At 37.1% G+C, this 21,993-nt stretch overlaps 1 protein-coding gene across 2 annotated transcripts; it reads left to right on the top strand.

The window, feature by feature from the left end:
* The first annotated feature begins 3,502 nt into the window (after positions 1-3,502).
* Positions 3,503-19,305, top strand: LOC118805116 (cytosolic phospholipase A2 gamma-like). 2 transcript variants are annotated; one of them, XM_036565724.1, is made up of 14 exons: positions 3,503-3,524; positions 3,715-3,742; positions 3,993-4,113; positions 4,789-4,931; positions 6,014-6,212; positions 6,640-6,745; positions 7,456-7,596; positions 9,319-9,396; positions 12,872-13,015; positions 13,388-13,525; positions 14,653-14,724; positions 16,645-16,802; positions 18,246-18,408; positions 18,785-19,305. In XM_036565724.1, the coding sequence occupies exons 2-14, from the start codon at positions 3,717-3,719 to the stop codon at positions 18,961-18,963; spliced, it is 1,668 nt and encodes a 555-aa protein (XP_036421617.1). In that variant the 5' UTR covers positions 3,503-3,524; positions 3,715-3,716; the 3' UTR covers positions 18,964-19,305. The 2 variants fall into 2 exon arrangements, with proteins under 2 accessions (XP_036421617.1, XP_036421616.1); XM_036565723.1 differs by having other exon boundaries at positions 3,523-3,540.
* The last annotated feature ends 2,688 nt before the right edge of the window (positions 19,306-21,993 follow it).

The following is a 21,993-nucleotide window of genomic DNA, read 5'->3' on the forward strand; positions in this document are numbered from 1 at the left end:
ATTTTTACAGGAAGTTTTGTTTTCCCTGTAGTTGTAAAGCTCATTGTAAAACCTCCCTGGTTTGTAGCCTGTTGTGATTAGGGCTTAGTCATTATCAGTTTGCTTAATTGTTTGTAGTGATGCTCTGTGTTATACTGCTGTTCAAAAAAATTAATGGACAATATGTACTTTTTGACCTGCTATTCATTTTATCATATCTCTCTCACACACATGTGCCCTCATTTTAATGCTGCTGCATTTGTGATTACAATGCTGAAAGTTCTTTGCCAAGAACTCCAGAGTAAGCTAATCCTTCAGTGCATTACAATAATGCAGAGGGGTATGGGACGGTAAAAAGTTATCTTGTTTACTCAACGTCATTTACCCCGTGTACCCAATATCAGATGATAGCTGTGTTTGAAACAGCATATTACACACTGCTTGGGCCCAAAATTAGTGAGTAGTATGCAGTATATGACCAAAGTGAATTCCTCCCCAAAGATTCCAGTATGTAGACAGAGCTATCTTTATGATATACTGCATCCCAAAATACAACAGACATTTCAGGATGTAATCACTGACTTAACCTCCCAGATATTGTTAATGGCTTAAGAATTTCTACACAATAATAGCTGCAAATTAAATTAATTGTCACAATGATTTGTTTTACTGATTTCCCATGTAAGGTAAGCAATACGGGAATGTTTAGCCCCATTACATTTAGGTTTGTAGCAGACGTGCAACAGTCATGTTAATGATTATTCTCTAAATAGGAAAGAAGCTCTGCTCTCGTGTGATGAGCTGCATGTTCACTGTGAAGTTGACGGCTGTGAATCAGTAACTAATGGGAAGTCAACATATCAAGACCAATTATTTTTCTTCTTGAACAAATCACAGTTTTTTCAGTACCTTCTCCAGTATTGGGCTAAGCCAATCAGACTGATCTCGTGATTTTTCCTTAGCCCACCAGTCACTACTTAACAACTGTTGCCAGCCATTTTTCAGATTGTGTGGCTATATCTTGATCAAGAGATGTCTGCTGAGTTTTAACAGATACCATGACAGAGAGGGGGTGTTTTCCAACTCAAAAGCCACAAATAAACTTTAAAAACTTTATGTTTTGGTTTCGTATATGTGATACACCTTAAAACACACTTTTGTGCTTTACATTTGCTAAAATGCCAGTCATTTCATTGCATTCACAGTTAGTAATATGAGCTAGATTGACTAAATAATAAGCAGTGTGACTCGACACGTGAGTGTGAAAAAGCCGATGCTGTGCCGATTATTCAGGCTAGCTTTAGTAAGGTACTGCTTTAACCATGTTATCTACGCAGTAAGTTAACTTTATTAAATAGAAGAAGTGAGAAAACTCACCTTAAGACTGGCTGAGAAAACTAATGGAGCTTCGGCGCTGCACTGACTACAAGACAGACACAACGTGGAGTATTAATTGTTCCAGGTTGTTACATCAGTGGTCCTGAAAAGACTGCATCTCATTTTGGGATTACTCTGCTCACATACCAGAATATTTGGACAGAGCAGTACCTCATTTGGGTATGTTTGGGATTTTGGAGAAACTCATGATGGTCACATACTGCATACTACATACTACCACTGGGCTCAATCAGTACACGAGCAGTAGGTAATAGTTGAGAGGAACCAAGACTCAAAAGGGGAAGACAGCCTCTTGTGATTGACACTGGATGGCAAACAATAACAGCAGAGAATGACTTTTGATCATTAGTATAACATATGGAAAAAGCAGGAGTAGCAATGTCTATGATTTAAAAAAAAAATGCAGCAGTATCATCAAGAGGTTCAGTGGCATGTGAGGTTTGCACAGCATTGCACAGCAGAAGTTCCATGGTGGTCAAACTGGTCCAGAAGGCGGGTGAGTAGTGGGCACCCGATCAAAGGAGAAGAAGCAACAACATCAGACTGTATAGGATTGGCAGTTTAGCTTAGCTCAGCTTAGCGAAGCAACACAGGCAGTTAGTTCTGTTAATACAGACTAATTAGAGTATACAGTCTTAAGACAGTGAAGCAGATATTCTGGCAGGTCTATCTATTACAGCCAAACTAAAAGGGAGAGTCAGAAGGGAACAGACATGAGGGCTCCCTGAGATGTCAGCGCCCCTCCGCTCCACCCTCATCAGATTTGAATGGGATGACAGCTCCCCTGGTTTATCATAATACTCGATGTCCACGAACCCCCTGATCTGCACCCTTTATCTAACGGGAAAACTAATTACCAAAGTCTTGACTAAACAAGTGGGTTTTTAGCCTAGACTTAAAGACTGAGGCTGTGTCTGAGTCCCAAATACTGACTGGAAGGTTATTCCAAAGCTGGGGAGCTTTGTATGAGAAGGCTCTACCCCCTGATGTCAGTTTATTAATTCTAGGTACTAACAGTAAGCCAGCACCTTGTGATTTAAGTAGGCGTGATGGTTCATAATAAGAGATAAGATTCACTCAGGTACTGAGGGGTGAGGTTTTAAGTTTTACATGTCCATAACAGAATTTTGTACTCAATGTGGAATTTGACTGGCAGCCGGTGTAGGTTTGACAGAACTGGACTGATATGGTCAAACTTTCTGGTTCTTGTGAGGACTCTGGCTGCAGCATTCTGGACTAACTGAAGCTTGTTCAGGTTTTTGCTGGAACATCCAGATAGCAGGGGAATCCAGGCTTGAGGTAATAAATGCATGAACTAGCTTTTCTGCATCATGTAGAGACAATGCATTTCTTAATTTGGAAACATTGCTGAGAGTCAGGAAAGCTCTTCTAGCAATATTGATTATACATGCATCAAAAGACAGAACGGAATCTATTGTGACACCAACGTTTTTTACAGATGTACCTGATGCAACTGAGAAACTAATAAGTTTAAGCATTAAATTAGACAGTATGTTTCTAGCACGTTTTGGACTAAGAAGAAGGACCTCTGTTTTGTCTGAGTTGAGTAGGAGGAAGTTACCTGACATCCAGTCTTTTATGTCTTTTACACATCTTATTAAGTTGAAGTTTATCATCTGGGATGGTTTATATATATAATTGTTTGTCATCAGCATAGCAGTGGAAATTGATGCCCTGTTTACTGATAATGGTACCCAGTTGTAGCATATATACATATATATATATATATATATATATATATATATATATATATATATATATATATATATATATATATATATATAAATATATATAATGTGAACAACAGAGATCTTAAAATAGAGACTTGCAGAACACTATTGTGTACTTTTGTAAGAACAGAGGATTGTAAAGAACTGCAAATGACTGTAAAGAAATCTAAGTCGGTAAATGTTTCTATAAACAGCCATCAAACCACTCTGAATGAGTGTTTACATTACAGGAATTGATTTAAGCAGAATCTTGTGAAATTCCCATTTAAATCATAGAATTTTGGGCACATGAGTCATTTCAGTGCAAAGAAAGCTAGTTTCTCTTCCTCTCTTGTAAGTGGAAAAGCTGCTGATGTGATGGTTTGAGTTTCATTCTCTTCTTTGCACTCTCCAGTGGTGAGGTGTTCTTTCGGTAATTCACTGATGACTATATTAACCATTCTTTCCATTAGCTGAAAAAATAGACATTTTAAAAATCCAATTTCATGCATTGTAATAAAATAGTTTCTCTGCTTATATGAATATTGATTGGTGACTGCCGTGCTAAGTGTTTTCTAGAATACTTCTAATGTTTGCTTCTTTTCAGGGATGGACCAGATCAGAAACTGTGAAAGGTATTTGTTTATTTTAAATTATTTTTCATCTGGGACTTAAAGTCAGATTATAAAATAGTTCTTTTTTATGTTGCAAGTATTTGCAATGTATTTTGTGAATGCTTCTGTCTACCTGTGCTTTTTAATCAGTTGGTCCAAGAGATAAGCTCAGTGATTTTACACCTGTAGAAAACTTCCAGGGATAGGCTCAGCACATGCAAGTAGTATAGATAAATCAAAGGTTTAACCCATTTAAACCACTCTTATGTAGTGTGTGCAGCAGCAAGGTGAGGATTGGTCATTCTCTGAATGAAGCTGAGAGTCAACATGTGATCAGACGGAGAGAGACTGTTCTACAGTGCCTGAAGCAGCATGGTATATCCTGCAGTGAGGTAAAGCACATTTATATCCCTTCGTTTGCACTATTATATTATGCTGTGCTATACTAGTATGTTTTTTCATTATGAATAATTACTTTCTTACACCTTTAAAATAACTCCAGCTGTATCATGCGCATTAACATTAGACCTGAACATAATTTACATAAGTACACAACTAAAACCACTTGGAGCTATACTGGGCCATAACCAGGATGAAAATGTTAGTGAGGTCCATGTTGCAGATCTACTTCATACCAGGTGGAATACAGAGTTGAACGGTGCACACAAGAATTTTGGCCACCATGATCACTAGAAGGCCGTATACTCGGAGGGTCAATTCTACCTCACCATAAATATATTTGTAAAAAATGATTGGTTTGAGGAACATGTTCCTTCAAGCAAAAATTGAACCACTGAGTTAGTTTTGTAAGAATTTTAATTTAGAAAGTATTAGTGAATAACTTTCCCGTGTTTTCAGTGTTTGTTTTTTTTTAATTCATCATCCACCTTAAAATCACTGCATGTCTATAAATACTTTGTGCGAAAAACGTACACAGTTAGCCAGCAGCCTTGGTAACATTTGTAATAGCTTACTGGTGAATCTGATGGATGATGTTTTGGGACGTCTGTTTTACTGGCAGTTTCCTCATGAAATTAAATTAATGAAGATGTGTTTCAATAATGCAGGCTGAGGTGCCTAACATCGCAGTGCTGGGCTCTGGTGGTGGTTTGAGAGCTATGGTTGCTCTGCTGGGGTCACTGAGTCAGCTGAAAGAAGTTGGACTTCTCGACTGCATCATGTACCTGAGTGGAGTTTCAGGATCTACCTGGTACTGACACAGAACAAATTTCAATTACTTATTTATATCCATACATTTATACTACATTAATTTTAAATCTCCAGTATGATAAGTTTACAGGAAAAGGAAAAAAACATTCTTTGCTTGAAATGGAAGTTAATGTAACCTATTTTTTTCAAAAGTAATTTTGGAAAATTTCCGTTGGTCGGTTCATCATGAAATTTTAACAGATGGAGTTCAATGATGCGCAAAAGTAAAAACCACGCTTTTTATGCAATAGCAATGATATACTACATGCACTCGTAAGTATAAACACTTAGGCTATATATTATGATTTCTGTGCTTTATATTAAATGTGGTGGTGGAAGAGATATTACTCAAAACAAAAATAAAAAATACAGATCAGAAAGCAGAGTAAAGTTAGATTAAATAAGTAGGCTAGTGTTAAATATTTACATTCCATTGTAAATCTTAAGCAGTTGCAGTTTTCTCAGTTCCCCCAGTTTGGTCATTACCAATTCCTTCCCCTCCTGATCACATGATGTTCCCAGGCTAGTGGGGCATGAAGGCTAACACACTTCCTTCTTTGGGTTGGCTGTGGCATTGCTGAGATTCAAACTCATGATCTGATGATCTCATGATGAGGCTGTTAGACAGTTTCACTGGGTGGCCACAAAAAAAAAAATTAAGCTTATTTCAGTTTATAATGAGGCAATCACTTTCACTTTTATTAGGCTCAACATAAACTATATTGGCCACATAGCTAGGACACTAGAATGTGAGTTAGGTGTATTACTGACCAAAGTAAGTTATGTGAACAGATTTATAATGCCTTATAATGCCTTATAATAAGGTCAGTAAGCATTTATTTATTTCAGTAATATTATGGAAACGTTAGAAACTGAAGCCAGCATTTAGAGCAAAACATGCTAACACTGTCGTCTAAAGGTCTGGCATCTTTCAGTAATCACTCATGTCCCACTTTGTAGTCACTAACAGTCTGAGTTTATGTTAGTCCAGGTTCTTATCATGTTTTGTTGCACTGCAATAAAAATGAGGTGTATAAGAATTCATGAAATTAAGATTGTTAAATTTGTTTCTTTCATTGGAAGGTGCATGACATCACTATACAAAGAACCAGACTGGTCTACCAAACTGGAGACTGTGAAAGAGAGCATTGTCCAGAGGCTTGCTCATGGCAGTGTCAGTTGCCAGGACAAGTGTCACAAATTGAGGAAATATATGGAAAAACCCAACTTCAGCCTGACAGATGTGTGGGCAGTGCTGGTTGTGTCTAGCTCAGTGAAAGAGGTGAGAATAGAATATAATAGCAAGTAGGTATGTGGATATGTAGTTAAGTCAGCCCATACACAGTACACTGACTAGCTTCATCCACTGAGCTATCTGATGTATTAAATGACATCTCAAAGTTTCTTTGACAAACTTTCAAAATACTTGTCATTGGTTACATGACACAATCACCTCTGGCTCTCAATCGACCCATTCTCAAGTTCAAATTCTCAAAACTACATATTCCAGGAATAAAACATAAGCATGTAAATTATGTGTTTAAATTAGCAAAAGAATTTTAGTCTACAAGTAAGTTAAATGTCTAAAAGGTGTTTTTTACTCTGACGTTGATCCAGTTTTGTAGAATTATCTAATAGTACTTTCACATTAGTGAAGATTTACATTAACACATCAAAACACATCAGTCTGTATTTTCTGTTTTTTACAGATCGATGAACACAAACTCACAGAGCAGAGGGGCAAATACACCAATGACCCGTATCCCATTTACACTGTGATTGACAAACATTGTAAACATAAAAGACTGTTTAAAGGTACTTTTTCTGTGTATGTATGTCATCAATGGGTGGAGTGTATGAATGCTAAAAAGTGCTCTATAAATGATGATTTTTATTATAAAGAATATTATTATTTTAAATAAAGAGTAGTATCACATTCTATTATTATTTGAGTAACTTGTTCTGTGAATAAGTCCAAAAATGCCCCTCCATCTCTTTTTTTCTCCTGATTAAATAACCAACTGATGGCAATAGTGGGGCAAGGCAGGAGTCTTGTTTAAAAGATTATCTTTTTGTGCTATAAAATCAAAAGTGTCTAAGGTCCAGTTTAATATCTCCATGTGTGTGGAGGCTCGTCATTATCTTGTAAATGGCAGACTCATGTAGAGGCATGGTTTAGCTTTGCAGTACATGAACATTGGGCCTCATTCAGCAAAGTCTTACAAAATTTTTCTTAAATTTGTTCCTAAGAAAGGTCCTACGAAAAAGTCTACATCAGATTCATGACGTGTTGTTAAACCACAGAATCCTTTGCACCTTTGTGCTCTTGAGTGTGTGTAGATTCTGTTCTGTTACCTAAGAACAAATCCCAAATAAGAAAACATTGGTGAATTTATTGGAAACTGCGTATGTGACTTTGAAGAAGAAATTTCTTTTAAAAAAATTTCTTCTAGGCCTATTGTTCTTGGTGGGGGCGGGGGGCGGGGGGTGCATGCCTCATTTTCCCCCGTGTTTTTCTTTTGTAGATGTGTGGTTTGAGATCACTCCAGATGAGTCAGGTTATTCTCTCGATGGAGCCTTTGTGGATTCCTCCTGTTTGGGAAGTCAGTTTGAGAAAGGAAAGAAGATTAAAGACCAGCCTGAGATGGACATGCTGTACCTACAAGGTACCAAACACCATGTTAAATCTTATTTAAACCTTTAAATCTTAGTTTAAAGGAAGCACGTTATCTAAGGATTCTAGTTAAGTTATTTCTGTATAAATGCAGTGCATCTGCATTTGAACATTAACAGTCTAGCATACTGTGTTTTCAGTGAAATCATTATTATGAGGTTAAATTGCTAAACACCAACTTTAATTCAAGCCTAGTAATCTCTACTGTCAGGTCCATAAATATTTGGACATTGACAAAGTTATGGCTATTTTAGCAGTCAACAACAGCTTATTGGAGCTGAAATTAAATGATTAATAAGAGTTTCAACTTTAATTTGAGGGTATGCTGCACTGTCTGTGGTTCTAGCCTCGTGATATCACAGGTATTTGTTTCCAAGTCAGGGGAACAGTATACAAATTATAACCATTTTTTGATTTCAAGTGTGGCATTTGCAGTTGGAATACATTGATGTTAACTCTCAGTAAGTCCAAAGAGTGGTCACTGCTGGTGATCATTAGGCTGAAAAATCAAAACAAACCTATCAGAGAGATGGCAAAAATTTTAGGTGTAGCCAAATCAACTACTTGGTAGATTCTTAAAAAGAAAGGCAAGGCAAGGTTTATTTATATAGCACCTTTTATACACTGCGGTCATTTAAAATGCTTTACAAATGATGAAATACAAAGATAATTGAAGTTATAATTTAAAAAGTGAGCTTGTAAGGGAAAATAGAAATGAAAATGATTAAAACAATAGATTTTGAAAGAGAAGAATTATTCAAATTAAAAATAAAAATAAATTAAAAATAATTTAAAGAAGAAAAAAGGCTGAGCTTAGAAACATGAAATGGCACAGAACACAGCTAAAAAAAATGTCTCTGGTGAAGAAAAACCCATTCACAACAGCTGGTCAAATCAAGAACACACTCCAGGAGATTCAGTAAAAAGTTTCAGTAAAAGTCACCAATCAAGAAGAGATTTCTCTTCACTTCAGTTCACTTCACGACTTCATTATGAAGAGTTTATCACAAGATGCAAACCTGTTTTAAGTCTCAGGAAACAAGAAAGTTAGTATTTGCCAACATAAAAACACAAAAATAAAATATATATACAACACTAAAATAACATCTTATAGACAAATGAGACAAAAACCAAGAATGATAAAAAAGAGATGAGTAAGGAAAAGGGAAGAAACTGTTCATGATCTAAAGCATACCACCTCATCTTTCAAGTATGGTGGAGGTAGTGTTATGGTGTGTGCATGTATGGCTGAAATTGGAACTAGTTCTCTTGTATTTACCAATGAAGTTAATGCTTACAAAAGCAGCAGAATGAATTCTGGTGTTTAATGTATCTTATATATATATATATATATATATATATATATATATATATATATATATATATATATATATATATATATATATTGTGCACCACTGTTAGCTTGTTGCTAACACAGCATTGAAAATGAGCAAAATGAGCATTATTGCAGTGGTGGTAATTGAATAAACAAAGACTACTTAAGAAGAAATCTAAAATTGTTTCTGCATTAAATATTGCAATTTGTCATATATTGCGAGTTGTTTGTTTTGGAAAAACAACTTTTATATTCTTGTCCTGTTGGTTTATCATTTGGGCCATTGACATGGTATCAAATACAGCTGCATATTGGAGTGACACTGCACGGATATTAAATTATTGTTTTTTCATTTGTATTTCTTTGGCATTTTTACAGGTCTGTGTGGCAGTGCATTGGCTGAAAGGGATGAGATTGCTAAGAAGATCTTTGGGATGCTATTCAATCTGATAAAATGTATGAATCTCTCTCACCCCTCATTCACTTGTTTCCCAAGGGTATCTGAGTATAAATCATTAGTCACCTAAGCAAATTATCTGAAACCATTTATTTGGGTTGTAAGTCTGTACAAGCTTGTAAAAACACAGTCACTTTAGAAATGCAAATACAGTTAGAAAAAATTCCCATCCATGGCCTTGTTTACAATAACTATTTGATTTGGTTCAAAAACAATACTGTTTAAATGTACAAATTATTGATTTTAACCAGTAATTTTTGTATGGTTTTGCAGATCCAGCATAAACCATTATTTAAACTTCATTATTATTTGATTATTATTAAATGTGTCCGATCAACCAACTAATTTTAATATATGATGAAGACAACACGAGTAAACACAAAATGCAGCTTTTAAATGACCGTTCCATTTTTGGAAGATAAAGATTCATTTAAAAGCTATATCAGCCATGTGAAAAAAGTATTTGCGCCTTAAAAGTAATAACTGGTTGTGTCAACCATGGCATTAACAACCACAGTCAAATGTTTGTGATAACTTTTTTGTACCATTGCTTTAATTTGGCTACACTGGAGGGTTTTTCTAATATGAACTGCCTGTTTAAGGTCTTGCCACAGAATCTCAGAGGGATTTTAAGACATGACTTTGAATCGGCCTCTACCAAACCGTTTTTGTTTCTTTTGTGCCATTCAGAGGTGGACTTGCTTGTGTGCTTCGGATCATTGTTCTGCTGCATAACTCAACTGTGCTTGAGCTTTAGGTTACGAACCAATGGGCGGTCACTAATTCAGAGCAGAATTCGTGGCTCCTTCAATTATGACAAGTCGCCCAGGTCCTGCAGAAGCAAAACAGCCCCAGACAATCAAACTACCACCACCATGTTTGACTGTTGGTGTGATGTTCTTATGGTGGAATGTGGTGTTAGCTTTATGTCAGATGTAACGGAACCCCTGTGGATGCCAGTTTTGCCCAGTGTCTTTCTTATTGTGGAATCGAGTACATTGACCTTAACTAAGGCAAGTGAGGCCAGCAGTTCTTTAGATGTTTGTCTGGATTCTTTTGTGACCTTGTGGATGAGTCGTTGATGCACTCTTTGTGAAATTTTGGTAGGTCAGCCACTCCTGGGATGGTTAATCATTGTTCCATGTCATTTGTGAATAATGGCTCTCACTGTGGTTCGCTGGAGTCCCAGAAGTTTAGCAATGGCTTTGTAATCCTTCCCAGAATGGTAGATTTCAGTGACTTTGCTTTGTATCTGTATTTGAATCTCTTTAGAACTTGGCATTATGTGCTGCTTTTTGAAGCTTGTGAATGGGTTGTAGGGCAGCACGGTGGCGCAGTGGGTAGCGCTGTCGCCTCACAGTAAGAAGGGCCTGGGTTCGATTCCTGGCCGGGCGACTAGGGTCGTTTCTGTGTGGGGTTTGCCTGTTCTCCCCGTGTCTGCATGGGTTTCCTCCGGGTACTCCGGTTTCCTCCCACAGTCCAAAAAAATGCAATCAGGCCAATTGGACGTGCTGAATTGCCCATAGGTGCGAATGCGTATGTGATTGTATATGTCTGTCTGCCCTGCGATGGACTGGCGACCTGTCCAGGGTGTATCCTGCCTTCTGCCCAATGACAGCCGGGATAGGCTGCAGCACCCCACCGCGACCCAGAAGGATAAGCGGTTTAGATGATGTATGTATGTGTGAGGCTGGCAGTTCTTTTGATGCTCTTCTGGGTTCTTTTATGACTCTGTGGATGAGTCATCGATGCACTTTTGGTAAGTTTTGGTAGGCTGGCCACTCCTGGGATGGTTTACCACTGTTACAAGTTTTCTTCATTTGTGGATCCACTCGCTGTAGTTCACTGGAGTCCCACAGCTTTAGCAATGGTTCTGCAACCATTTCCAGACTGGTAGGTTTGTTTTGCATCTGTATTTGAATCATTTTAGAATGTGGCATCATGTGCTGCTTTTTGAGACCTTCTAGTCTGCTTCACATTGCCAGATAGGTTTTGTTTAAGTGATGTTTAGATTTAACACGTATGGCAGTAATCATGCCTGGGTAAGGCTAATGAAAAAGATTCCAATAGTAAATTGTCAACCAGTTAACTGGTTGATTTAATAGCTAAGGGGACAATTGCTTGTAGGATATCCTTATACTTATTACTTATACTTATTACTTATAGGGCCAAACAGCATTTTCCCTTCAGTAACTGAAATCATCATTTAAAAACAGCATTGTGTGTTTACTTGGGTTATCTTTGTCTAATATTAAAAGTATTTTGTTAATATGAAACATTCAGGTATGGCAAATACTTCTTTGCCTCATCTATTGCCTTTATCCTAAAACTTCAAATATTCAAAATAAATCTGTGAAATGCTGGCATGTATAGCAGTGATTGGAGGGCTAAGGTTGCAAAGATTGATTGATCACAACACAGTGACAACAATCACAGAAAGCAAAAGTTAATTATCTTCAAAATCAGCTGAAAAGATATTTCTTCCCAATGATTCTATTTGTAGATGCTTTATTCAGCATTTCAAGTACTTTGGAAATGATAAAAATGTATAAATTAAAACTAATTTACTATACTGAGCAAATCTGGTTTGGCTAATCAGTACTTGTGTGAAATCAAGTGTGCTGCTGTTGGAATTTAACAAATCTGTGCCATGGCTGGGGGTAACCAGGAGAACACTTTTATCTTTAAAGTAACCCTCAGGATATCACACGTTTAAAAAAATCAATTACTTTTTACTATCTTTATGCTTATTTTCATTTGTTCTATTGGTATATGGTGGTTCTACAAGCAAAACATGCTCATTGCTAAGATAAATCACATTAATGATGTGCTTACACATTTACACAGTACATATATGCACACTCTTCAAAAAGATGGTTCTTCAAAATTCTTCAGGAAGGAGTTGTTCCATACAGAATCATGAACACTCCAAAAATATTTGCATGCTTAAAGGGTGTAAATGTTTCTTTGAAAAGCACCAGAAATGGTTGTTCTATTGTTACAATTTTAGGCTTCTAACAATGGAAGAACCCCTTTTTGTGCTGTATAGAACCCTTTACAAAAAGGTTCTGTATAGCCTCATGTACAGGACATTCTCCATCTGAAGAACCCTTTCATGATGCAAAGAACCTTTTAATCATGCAAAGGGCTCTTCTGTAAAAACCACTATATCTACTAAAGAACCATCATTCTTAAGAGTGTTGTAACAATAGAGCTTTTCAAAAAGGTTCTGTATAGAACAGTATACAACACATTCTCCATCAATCTGAAGAATCAATTGAGGATGCAATGAATCCTTTAAGTATGCAAACGGTTCTTGGTTTTAGAGCCATTGTCTTTGGGTGGTGGATCATTCTCAGCACTGCAGTGACACTGGCATGGTGGTGGCATGTTAGTTTGTGTAGTGCTGGTACGAGTGAATCAGCAGTGCTGCATCCAAGTTATTTTTGTTTTGTTTTTTTTCTTAACCATAAGATATGGAAGAAAGCTGCACATCAGATGCATCAGACGTGCAGAATGGTTGGCAGGTGCTCTCAGCACTTCTGCATTTGAACCTCTGTGCCTTGACAGATGAGGATCCTTCAGTTCACTGCAAAACCATAAATTACCTACTAAACGGTAGTATTCACCTACATTTCCCATAATCCAAAGGATACATACTTAACCTAATATATAACATTACTAATATCTAGTAAATTAACTAATGCTAACTAATGATAATAATAAATGCCTGCATTTTAATTATCATTTTGGAAACAGTTTACTTTAGGGAGGGTTTGAGAAGGGTTAATTAGTGTACTGATGGAGGTCTGTTATGTGAAAACCACTAATGTTTGTATTATTAGTCGTCATAATGCACAGTAAGCACCCACTATATGTTCCTTATAATAATGTTAGTTTTAATTCTTTGTCAATTTTTCAATGTCTAACTTATAACAGCATTTGAAAAGACAAACATGCACATTCACACTGAAAAAACTTTCTGTTTAGATAAATATGATGAAATTGGACAGATGACTCTTCCCATAAATCTGATGACATCAGAAGGGACGATCTCCACGACAGAGTTAAGGGATTACACCCTCCGTGTATGCAGTTCTTTCTGTGACTTATTTGGAAATAATGATGGTGAGTAGATCCTTTCTACTGCTACAACCCACCTCTTACTTTAATGTTAATTAATGTACTTAATTATGTATATTCACTTTCAAACCTATCATTAATTTTGCATGTGAGTTCTCTCAAAACAGATACCCTCAGAGTGACCACAGACAAGCTTTGTTTTTAATTTATGTATCTTCTTTTTAGTTTGGCTATAATCAACTGAAAATTTACCACCTAGCTTGGTTTTCCTTAGTATTTTTCTAAGGTTTCCTCTCAACAACAGCAATAATAATAATAATAATAATAATAATAATAATAATAATAATAATAATACATCAGATTGGCAAAGATTGATACACAATCAGATTGGAAGATGTTAAGCGTTGAAAAAATGTGAAATTATTGTAGTAATATTTGGTTCCTATGTTGTAAAAGATGTTTTGGAATTAGCAAACCTACCACAGCAGTTAACACCATTAACTGTCATTTATTTATTAAAGCACAGAAGATATGCAGATTGAATAACACAATACATGAGAACATCATGTATATCCTGTATTTCTGAGAAATGATGTCAACATATAAATTAGTTTTCAGTTTAATAGGTAAACTTATCTAGTGGCAGAGAGTGTGCATGCTAGATCAGCCCACCTGCAGTCCAGAACTGCCTCCTACTGAAAAAGTGAGGTGCATTTTGAAGTGCAAAATACAATAACGAAGCCCCCGTACAGCTGCACAGATGAAGACTTATGTAATGGAAGAAAGGGTGACAATTCCACTTTCAAAACTGATTTAATTGGTGTCCTTAGTGCCCAGATGATTACTTTTAACAACACTTAATAAAGATGATGTGACACAGTGGTAAACATGCTCCTGTTCCAACTTTTTGGAATGTGAGGAAGGCATCACATTTAGAGTGAGTGCACAGGTAAAACTTCAAATATCATGTTTTGCATTGTTTTCAATGAGTCCAGACAAAACAGATTTGAAATTGCTGCTTTCTGGTTTGCACAATTTGTCTTAAGGTTGGAGTGTGCTTAATAAGGGGGCAACTCAATGTAGATGTTTGTGAGAATATAAGCTTTCCAGTTCAAATGTGATGTCAGGCAGATAGATGCCATCTCATTAAACAAGGTTTCTTTATTTGTCAGTTATTAAATGGATAGAGATAGTGGTATGCTGGACCTGGGGAACAACATACAACTTTCTCAACAACATGACAGGTAATTAACTTTCATGTAAAATTAATGTTGTTTTTACCTTTGTGTTTGTACTAAATATACTTGTCTTCATAGTATACTAATGCATATGAACCATACCTTTACTGACATATACTGCATACACAGTATTGTATCTAATTATGCAAGGAAATCTCTGTGTTACACAGAAAAATCCCCAGTGTTGAATTTTCACAAACAGTATTGACAGTGTTCAGTGTGCACAGCTGGACAAAAACAGGACAAATACTGGTTCCATTTTTAGTTAATGACTGTGACTGCAATACATATGAAGATAAACAGCTCAGTTAAATGAGTTCACCAGTCCACCTCTAGTTTCTGTTGGGCATATTATTGAACCGAGTGTCATTTAATTTTTTTTATTAAAAATAATATCCTAGATAAAATCTAATATAATATTCAAAAGGTATCTGAATTTGTTTCGGTCTTCTGTGAATCATAAGCTTTAATATGGCAGCTACTATTGGCCATGTCGAAGCCTGTAATGATGCTATATAAGAACACTTGACAATCTACATTGATGATTTTGATTAGGATTGAGTGGTCAGTGACATTAAGAATGGAGTGAAAGTGCCTGTGATAAGGCTTACAGTATTAATTCAAGAAGCTTCTAGTGATGAAAAGCATGAAGGCAAGCATCTTGCTAAATCTTAGGCATAAACCCAGGTTTTGCCAGCTCAGAATTGTCTCATATGTTCCCTGCCACAAGGTTAAATTGACCCATCTCATTGAACTTAAGTTTTGTAACCATTACCAGTGATAAAAAAAAAAAAAGAATGAGTCAGTATGCATGGGCTCAGAAACACTTCCAAAAAGCACTGTCTGTGAACACAGTTCATCTCTGCATCTACTAATGCAAGTTAAAACTCTACCACGCAAAGAAGAAACCATATATAAACACCGCCAACTTCTCTGGGTCTGAGCTCATTTAAGACTCATTTAAGGACTGAGGACATCCTTCACGCTAAAGAGGAGAGGGACCACCCATATTTTTATAGTCAGCATTTTGCTTGTCTTATAAGCTTTTATGCACTGCTACAAGCAAAATAAGGTGTTCTGCCACCATCTTGGAGCACATCTGTTTGGGATGCAACCATGGCAACAGAGCTCTGACTGGTCAGCCTGATTTCAACACATCTAACCTAAACCAATATAGAAAATTGAGTCAGCTTTATTTATTAAAAAATTGATAGCGTTGCAGCCCATCAGTCAAGATGTGAAAGAAAGTGTTAATATACATGTGTTAAAAATATGACTTTTTTTTCTGAAAATCATAAAAATCAGACTCAGTATGAATAGGGCTTTATGGCACACACATATCCACCCTGGATAGAGAAAGAAAATAATATTTATTTCATTTTATTTCATACAATTTAGTTTTTTTCTTTTAATTGTACATCAAAGAAAGTTATTTGTTAATATTATAATTTAAAGATCAACATAATAGGCAATAAAGAATGTTTTTACAGCCCATTATTCTCACGTTCACCAGGAGTGGCAATATTTGTGGAGGGCTCTGTAAGTGCATGTTATCATTTTGTTTAACAAGAGTAATGATAGAATATAGACTTATATGCAGGTGTTTGCTTATTCTAAAATATAGAGACACAAAAAAACTAAAAATGTTCAGCTGTTTTTAGATCATGTTGTTTACATCTCAAATAAATGCAATGACAGCATTGAGAATTTGCATTATTAACAGAGTGGATTAAATGGCAAAAAGAGTCAGTTTTGTGTCACCCTTATAGAGTCAAATAACACTGAAACTATTCTAGAAATATAACCACTCTAGATAATGGAGAAGACCTAAAAAGTGGAAAGTAAAATGTGAATAAATCGTTCAGTAAGGTAGTGGTAGAGCATGATTTTCCTTATAAAGTATGTGTTGTTTGACTGTGTCATCAGTGGAAGAAGTTGACCCCAGTATCCTTAGATCGAAGACAAGAGAATATGAGGATGCTGGACTGTTACTCAACTCACCCTATTTCTCAGTGCTGAGACAAGAGCGACACATTGACCTCATCATTTCCCTTGACTTCAGTCTGGATGATGATCCTCTTGAGGTACTATGCACACACAAACACACACACACACACACACACACACTGAAAGCAGCATTCTGTGCAATGTTTAAGTCATATAGACATTTAAGAGAGGACATGCCGTAGCCTTATTGGATAAGGCATGTCTGTGATTACATCACACACCTAGGAGTGCACATTTGGAATGGGTTTTTTTCCACATAACACTCAAATGACAATTATCCAATTTTAATGTGTGTTGCCAGTTGCTTGTTTGGCTAATAAAAAAAAAATAGCTGGCTGATTAGCATTCAAATATCCCAACAAGAAATCATTTTATACCGTGTCATTGCTACAAAGCACCACTCTTTCATAACACATAATGGTGACTACAGTTTGAGATAGAGATAAACTGTAAACGCTGGTTAATACCTCTGCCAGCTTTGCAGCATGGACCTTGTACATGTCCATAAACACCATTACTTTCTATGTGAAGGGCCTGTTGGATGGAGCTAGAAACTGAAAATGTTGTGCAGTTGAGTCTTGTAGTAGTGCTTTGAAAAAGTAATTGCCCCCTTCCCAATTTCTTCCATTTTTCCATGTTTGTCACACTGGATGTCCTGGATGTTTCAAATCATCAAACTAAACATAGCATAGCATGAATACAGACCTTTTGTATCTAAACATCACTTAAATAGAGCCTGTCTGGCAATGTGAAGCAAGCTTCAAAAAGCAGCACATAATGCCAAGTTCCAAATACAAATACAGATGCAAAGCAAAGTCACTGAAATCTACCAGTCTGGGAAGGGTTACAAAGCCATCGCTAAACCTCTGGACCTCCAGCGAACCAAAGTGAGAGCCGTTATCCACAAATGAAAAAAAAACATGGAACAATGATTAACCTTCCCAGGAGTGGCTGACCTACCAAAATTTCACCAAGAGTGCATTAACGACTCATCCACAAGGTCACAAAAGAACCCAGACAAACATCTAAAGAACTGCTGGCCTCACGTGCTTCAGTTAAGGTCAATGTACATGATTCCACAATAACAAAGAACCAGTAATGTAGCAATCACTCACAGTTCAATGAAGTTCTCAGGTGGATAACACCACCAACCAGCAACTACTCTACTGACTAAAATCAGAACAGTGCAATACTGATTGAATGTCCAAAAAGGTACAAAAAGGTAGTGCAAAAGTACCTGAAAGCAGTGGAAAGCAAATTAGAGAAACCTTACAAAGTGGACAAACACCTACATTTCGCCTGCGATCAGCAGTTACGATGTGGCAAACTTAGCAACAGCACAGTTCACTTGGCAAAACCACCCACTGACATTGTCTAGTCTAAAGATCTTATGAAGTCTTTAAACCTGATTGCACCACCTTAACACTCTCACCCAAAGAAACTGACACTAAATGTGAACCTGTACTTACAGAAAAATATATATTTTTTTACAGAATTGTATTTTTCTTTGTTTCTCGCAGACGGTGAAGAAAGCGGCTAAGATGTGTAAAGAGCTACACATTCCTTTCCCTGAAGTGGATAAAAGTCATCTGGAAAAATCAGAGGACTTCTATGTGTTCAGGGGTTCCAGCAAAGTTCCAACTGTGATTCACATACCTCTTTTCAATGCTGTTAACTGCAAAGGTAACTACAGCATGCTGAGAATAAATGAAGTGTTTTGTTCCAAAAAGCTATATAACAATGTGTAGTAATTTAAGTTTTTGAAAAGAACAATAGCTGAAATATAAAAATAAAATATATAATAATAAGGGTGGTATTAATCATAGCATAGCTTTGATATTTATTGTATGAGTAAAGTCCAATTCCAATAATATATATCATAAAAAAGAAAGTTCTTAAAACTGGTCTATAATGTGCTTTAGAACAAAGCTCTTCAAATATTCATGCTCATTTTGATATGAGGGCAACATCACATTGCATGTCAAACCTTGCCCAAATCTTCTAAATGAAGCACTAGAAAGGCAGCAGTGCTCTAAGCAGTCAGTTTCTGTTTCTTCAGGTGAAATTGAGAAGTGGAAACACCATTACTGCACTTCCAAACTGCACTACAGTTACAGTGAGATCACAGATCTTCTGGGGAAAGCTGGATTGAACATCAAAAACAACAAGGAGAAACTGCTCAAGGAGATTGAAAATGTCATCGAGGAGAAGAAAACTTCCAAGCTTGGAAAAATATGATGTCTTCTCCACAGTCGAAGAAAAACACAGCTTTTTCAAGCATTTCAAGAGAAAGTGTTTCTTGGTTTAACAATATTCTTCAGGAATACTTTATAATGATAGTTTATAATGATGTTTATACTTTATAATGATGTTCAAAAGACAGTATTTAATTCATGAGACATTTATAACCCATTACATCTTAAATTACTAATCATGAACAAATCAGAAATTCAGTAGCTTTGCTGTTATTTTACCACACTGACAGTCTATATATGTATAAAGGACATGTAGCTTTAAGTTTAGACTTTCTTAAGTAGAAATCATCCTCAAAAAATAAAACAAATATGAACTTCTACATGGGCGGCATGGTGGCGCAGTGGGTAGCGCTGTCGCCTCACAGTAAGAAGGGCCTGGGTTCGATTCCTGGCCGGGTGACCAGGGTCGTTTCTGTGTGGAGTTTGTATGTTCTCCCCGTGTCTGCGTGGGTTTCCTCCGGGTACTCCGGTTTCCTCCCACAGTCCAAAAACATGCAGTCAGGCCAATTGGACATGCTAAATTGCCCCTAGGTGTGAGTGTGTGTGTGGATGTATATGTCTGTTTGTCTGCCCTGCGATGGGCTGGCGACCTGTCCAGGGTATATCCTGCCTTCCGCCCGATGACAGCTGGGATAGGCTCCAGCACCCCACTGCGACCCGGAAGGATAAGCGGTTTAGATGATGGATGGATGGATGAACTTCTACATCATATATAAATGAACTAATCAGATATTTTAAGATATAGTAATTATGAGTTTATATGTTTATGTTCAAGATTTATGATTGTATTATGAAAATTAGTGGCAAAAAGATCAGATGTTCAAACCTGTTTAAACTTTTGTACCTGGGTATTAAACAAACATGACACTCAACAGATTATCAAATAATCATGACCTTTTTGTAGTTTTTGCTTTCTGTATGAATCTCCACTTGTACTGAGACTGTGAAGTAGATTCTTTTTACTGTATCATTTTTGCTTAAACTCTTTGCATTAAGGTTACTCTAACTGTATGTTTGCAGTTCCACTCTTTGATTCCTCATTTCTACATAACTTATTTGTCAATTACATAGTAGTTACAGAGTAGTTACTCAATAGTTTAGGATAATTTCTAAATAATTAAATTATTAAATTATAAAAAAAAGTCTTAAGATTAATAGCTGAGTATTAGGTATTGGTACAGGTATGGACATTACTTACTCAACTGTTTCAGTTTTATATGTTCACGTAGGAAATTTCAACTTTCAAAATATCTACACAATTCTGTGAGTGAGATGTAAGCAAAATCTTTCAGAGTGGTTTGATGTGAAATGGTTTATTGTAGAGGAACTTGCCAGCTCCAATTTCTTTACAGTGGTGGTGACAGGAACCAGGGGTCACAATGTCTACAATTCAAATATGTTTATTTTATTTAATATTTAAAATGACCATCAAACATATGTATCTATTGAGTTGTATATGTAATGTTGATGAGGATGATAAAGTGGTAAATCTGGGAAAAAAAAACAAAAAAAACAAAAACATATGGATTGTGGAGGGTGATAAAAACTTATGGGGATAAAAATGTCTCAGACATCAGGCAGGGCATTCCAATTCATGTAACAACTTTCTTTGAGGAAGCATTTATAAAATCAAACTTTTTAGACCTCTGGTTCTTATCACCACAAGTGCGAACAATTCTAACTTGGTAACTTTCTATAGAATGGAGTATTCAACCATTGTGTTTACATGTAGATTGTAGAATGAATCATTAAAAATGAGCTTTCTTAGGGGAAATGTAATACAGGCAACACCATTATTTCTGCTCCCCAAGTATGTGCCACTCATCAAACGTGTGAAAACAACCACAGAGACTGTTAAAGTGTGGCCAGAGGGGGCTGTCTCCTCTCTACAGCATCAGTTTCAGAACAGTGATTGGAGTATATTCTGCACTGAAGCCACTACAGACACTCACACGGACTTAGACACCTCAGCTGTAATGAGATATATCAACTAATGTATTGTATGTCACCTCTGTCAAGTGGCTGAGAATCTTTTCTAATCAGAAACCTGATTGCTCGGGTTTGGCTACTGCTGAAGGCACGCAACGCTGCTTTCAGATCTGGTGATGCTGAGGCTTACAGCTCAGCCAGGGCAGACCTGAAGAAGGGCACTGGGAAAGCCAAACATGCCTACAAACTGTCTGTTGACAACTCCGACCCCCGCCGCATGTGGAAGGGCATCCAGATTTTTACAGACTACAGACCTCCCCCACTGACCCCCCCCCCAGCCAGCAGTGCCTCTCTCTCTGACTAGCTTAATCCGTTCTATGCTCGTTTTGACCAGGGCAATGCTGAACACAACACATGGGGTGGACTTCCTCACAATGGCAGCCCCCCACACCCACACTCTCTCCAGTGGAGGAATGTTCAGTACTGAGCTGCTGGTCCAGGTAGCATCCCCAGAAGAGTCCTCAGAGCGTGTGCTGGACAATTAGCCCCAGTCTTCACTGACATCTACAACCTGTCACTGGCCCAGGCTGCTGTTCCCACGTGCTAGAAGGCAACAACCATCATTCCGGTGCCAAAGTGTTCTTCTGCAGCATGTCTGAACGACTTCCTGTTGCACTCACACCCTTTGTGATGAAAGCAGCGCTCCCACCATCACTGAATCCCCTCCAGTTTGCGTACCACTCAAACAAATCGACAGAGGATGCCATTTCCACAGATCTTCACTCTGCCCTCACCCACCTGGTAAATCCAAACACATACATTCGGATGCTGTTCATTGACTTCAGCTCCGCTTTCAATACAGTCATCCCCACCAGGCTGGTCACCAAGCTCAGTGATCTGGGAATCAGCACAGCCCTGTGTAATTGGATCTTGGACTTTCTAAAAAGCAGACCCCAGTCTGTGAGATTGGGCAGTCATATGTCCTCCACCCTGACCCCGAACACCGGTGTTCCACAATGCTGTGTGCTGAGTCCTCTGCTCTTCTCCCTGTTTACCTATGACTGTGTTCCTCTGCATACAACAA

The sequence above is a fragment of the Colossoma macropomum genome, unplaced genomic scaffold (assembly GCF_904425465.1).
Source record: "Colossoma macropomum unplaced genomic scaffold, Colossoma_macropomum, whole genome shotgun sequence".
Taxonomy (NCBI): Eukaryota; Metazoa; Chordata; class Actinopteri; order Characiformes; family Serrasalmidae; genus Colossoma; species Colossoma macropomum.

Excerpts from the sequence above, each read along its gene's own strand:
- LOC118805116 (XM_036565724.1), top strand. The coding sequence starts at position 3,717 with ATGGACCAGATCAGAAACTGTGAAAG. Across the intron at positions 7,597-9,318 it reads GGACATGCTGTACCTACAAG|GTCTGTGTGGCAGTGCATTG; the intron begins GTACCAAACACC and ends GCATTTTTACAG. Across the intron at positions 13,526-14,652 it reads CTTATTTGGAAATAATGATG|TTATTAAATGGATAGAGATA; the intron begins GTGAGTAGATCC and ends TTTATTTGTCAG.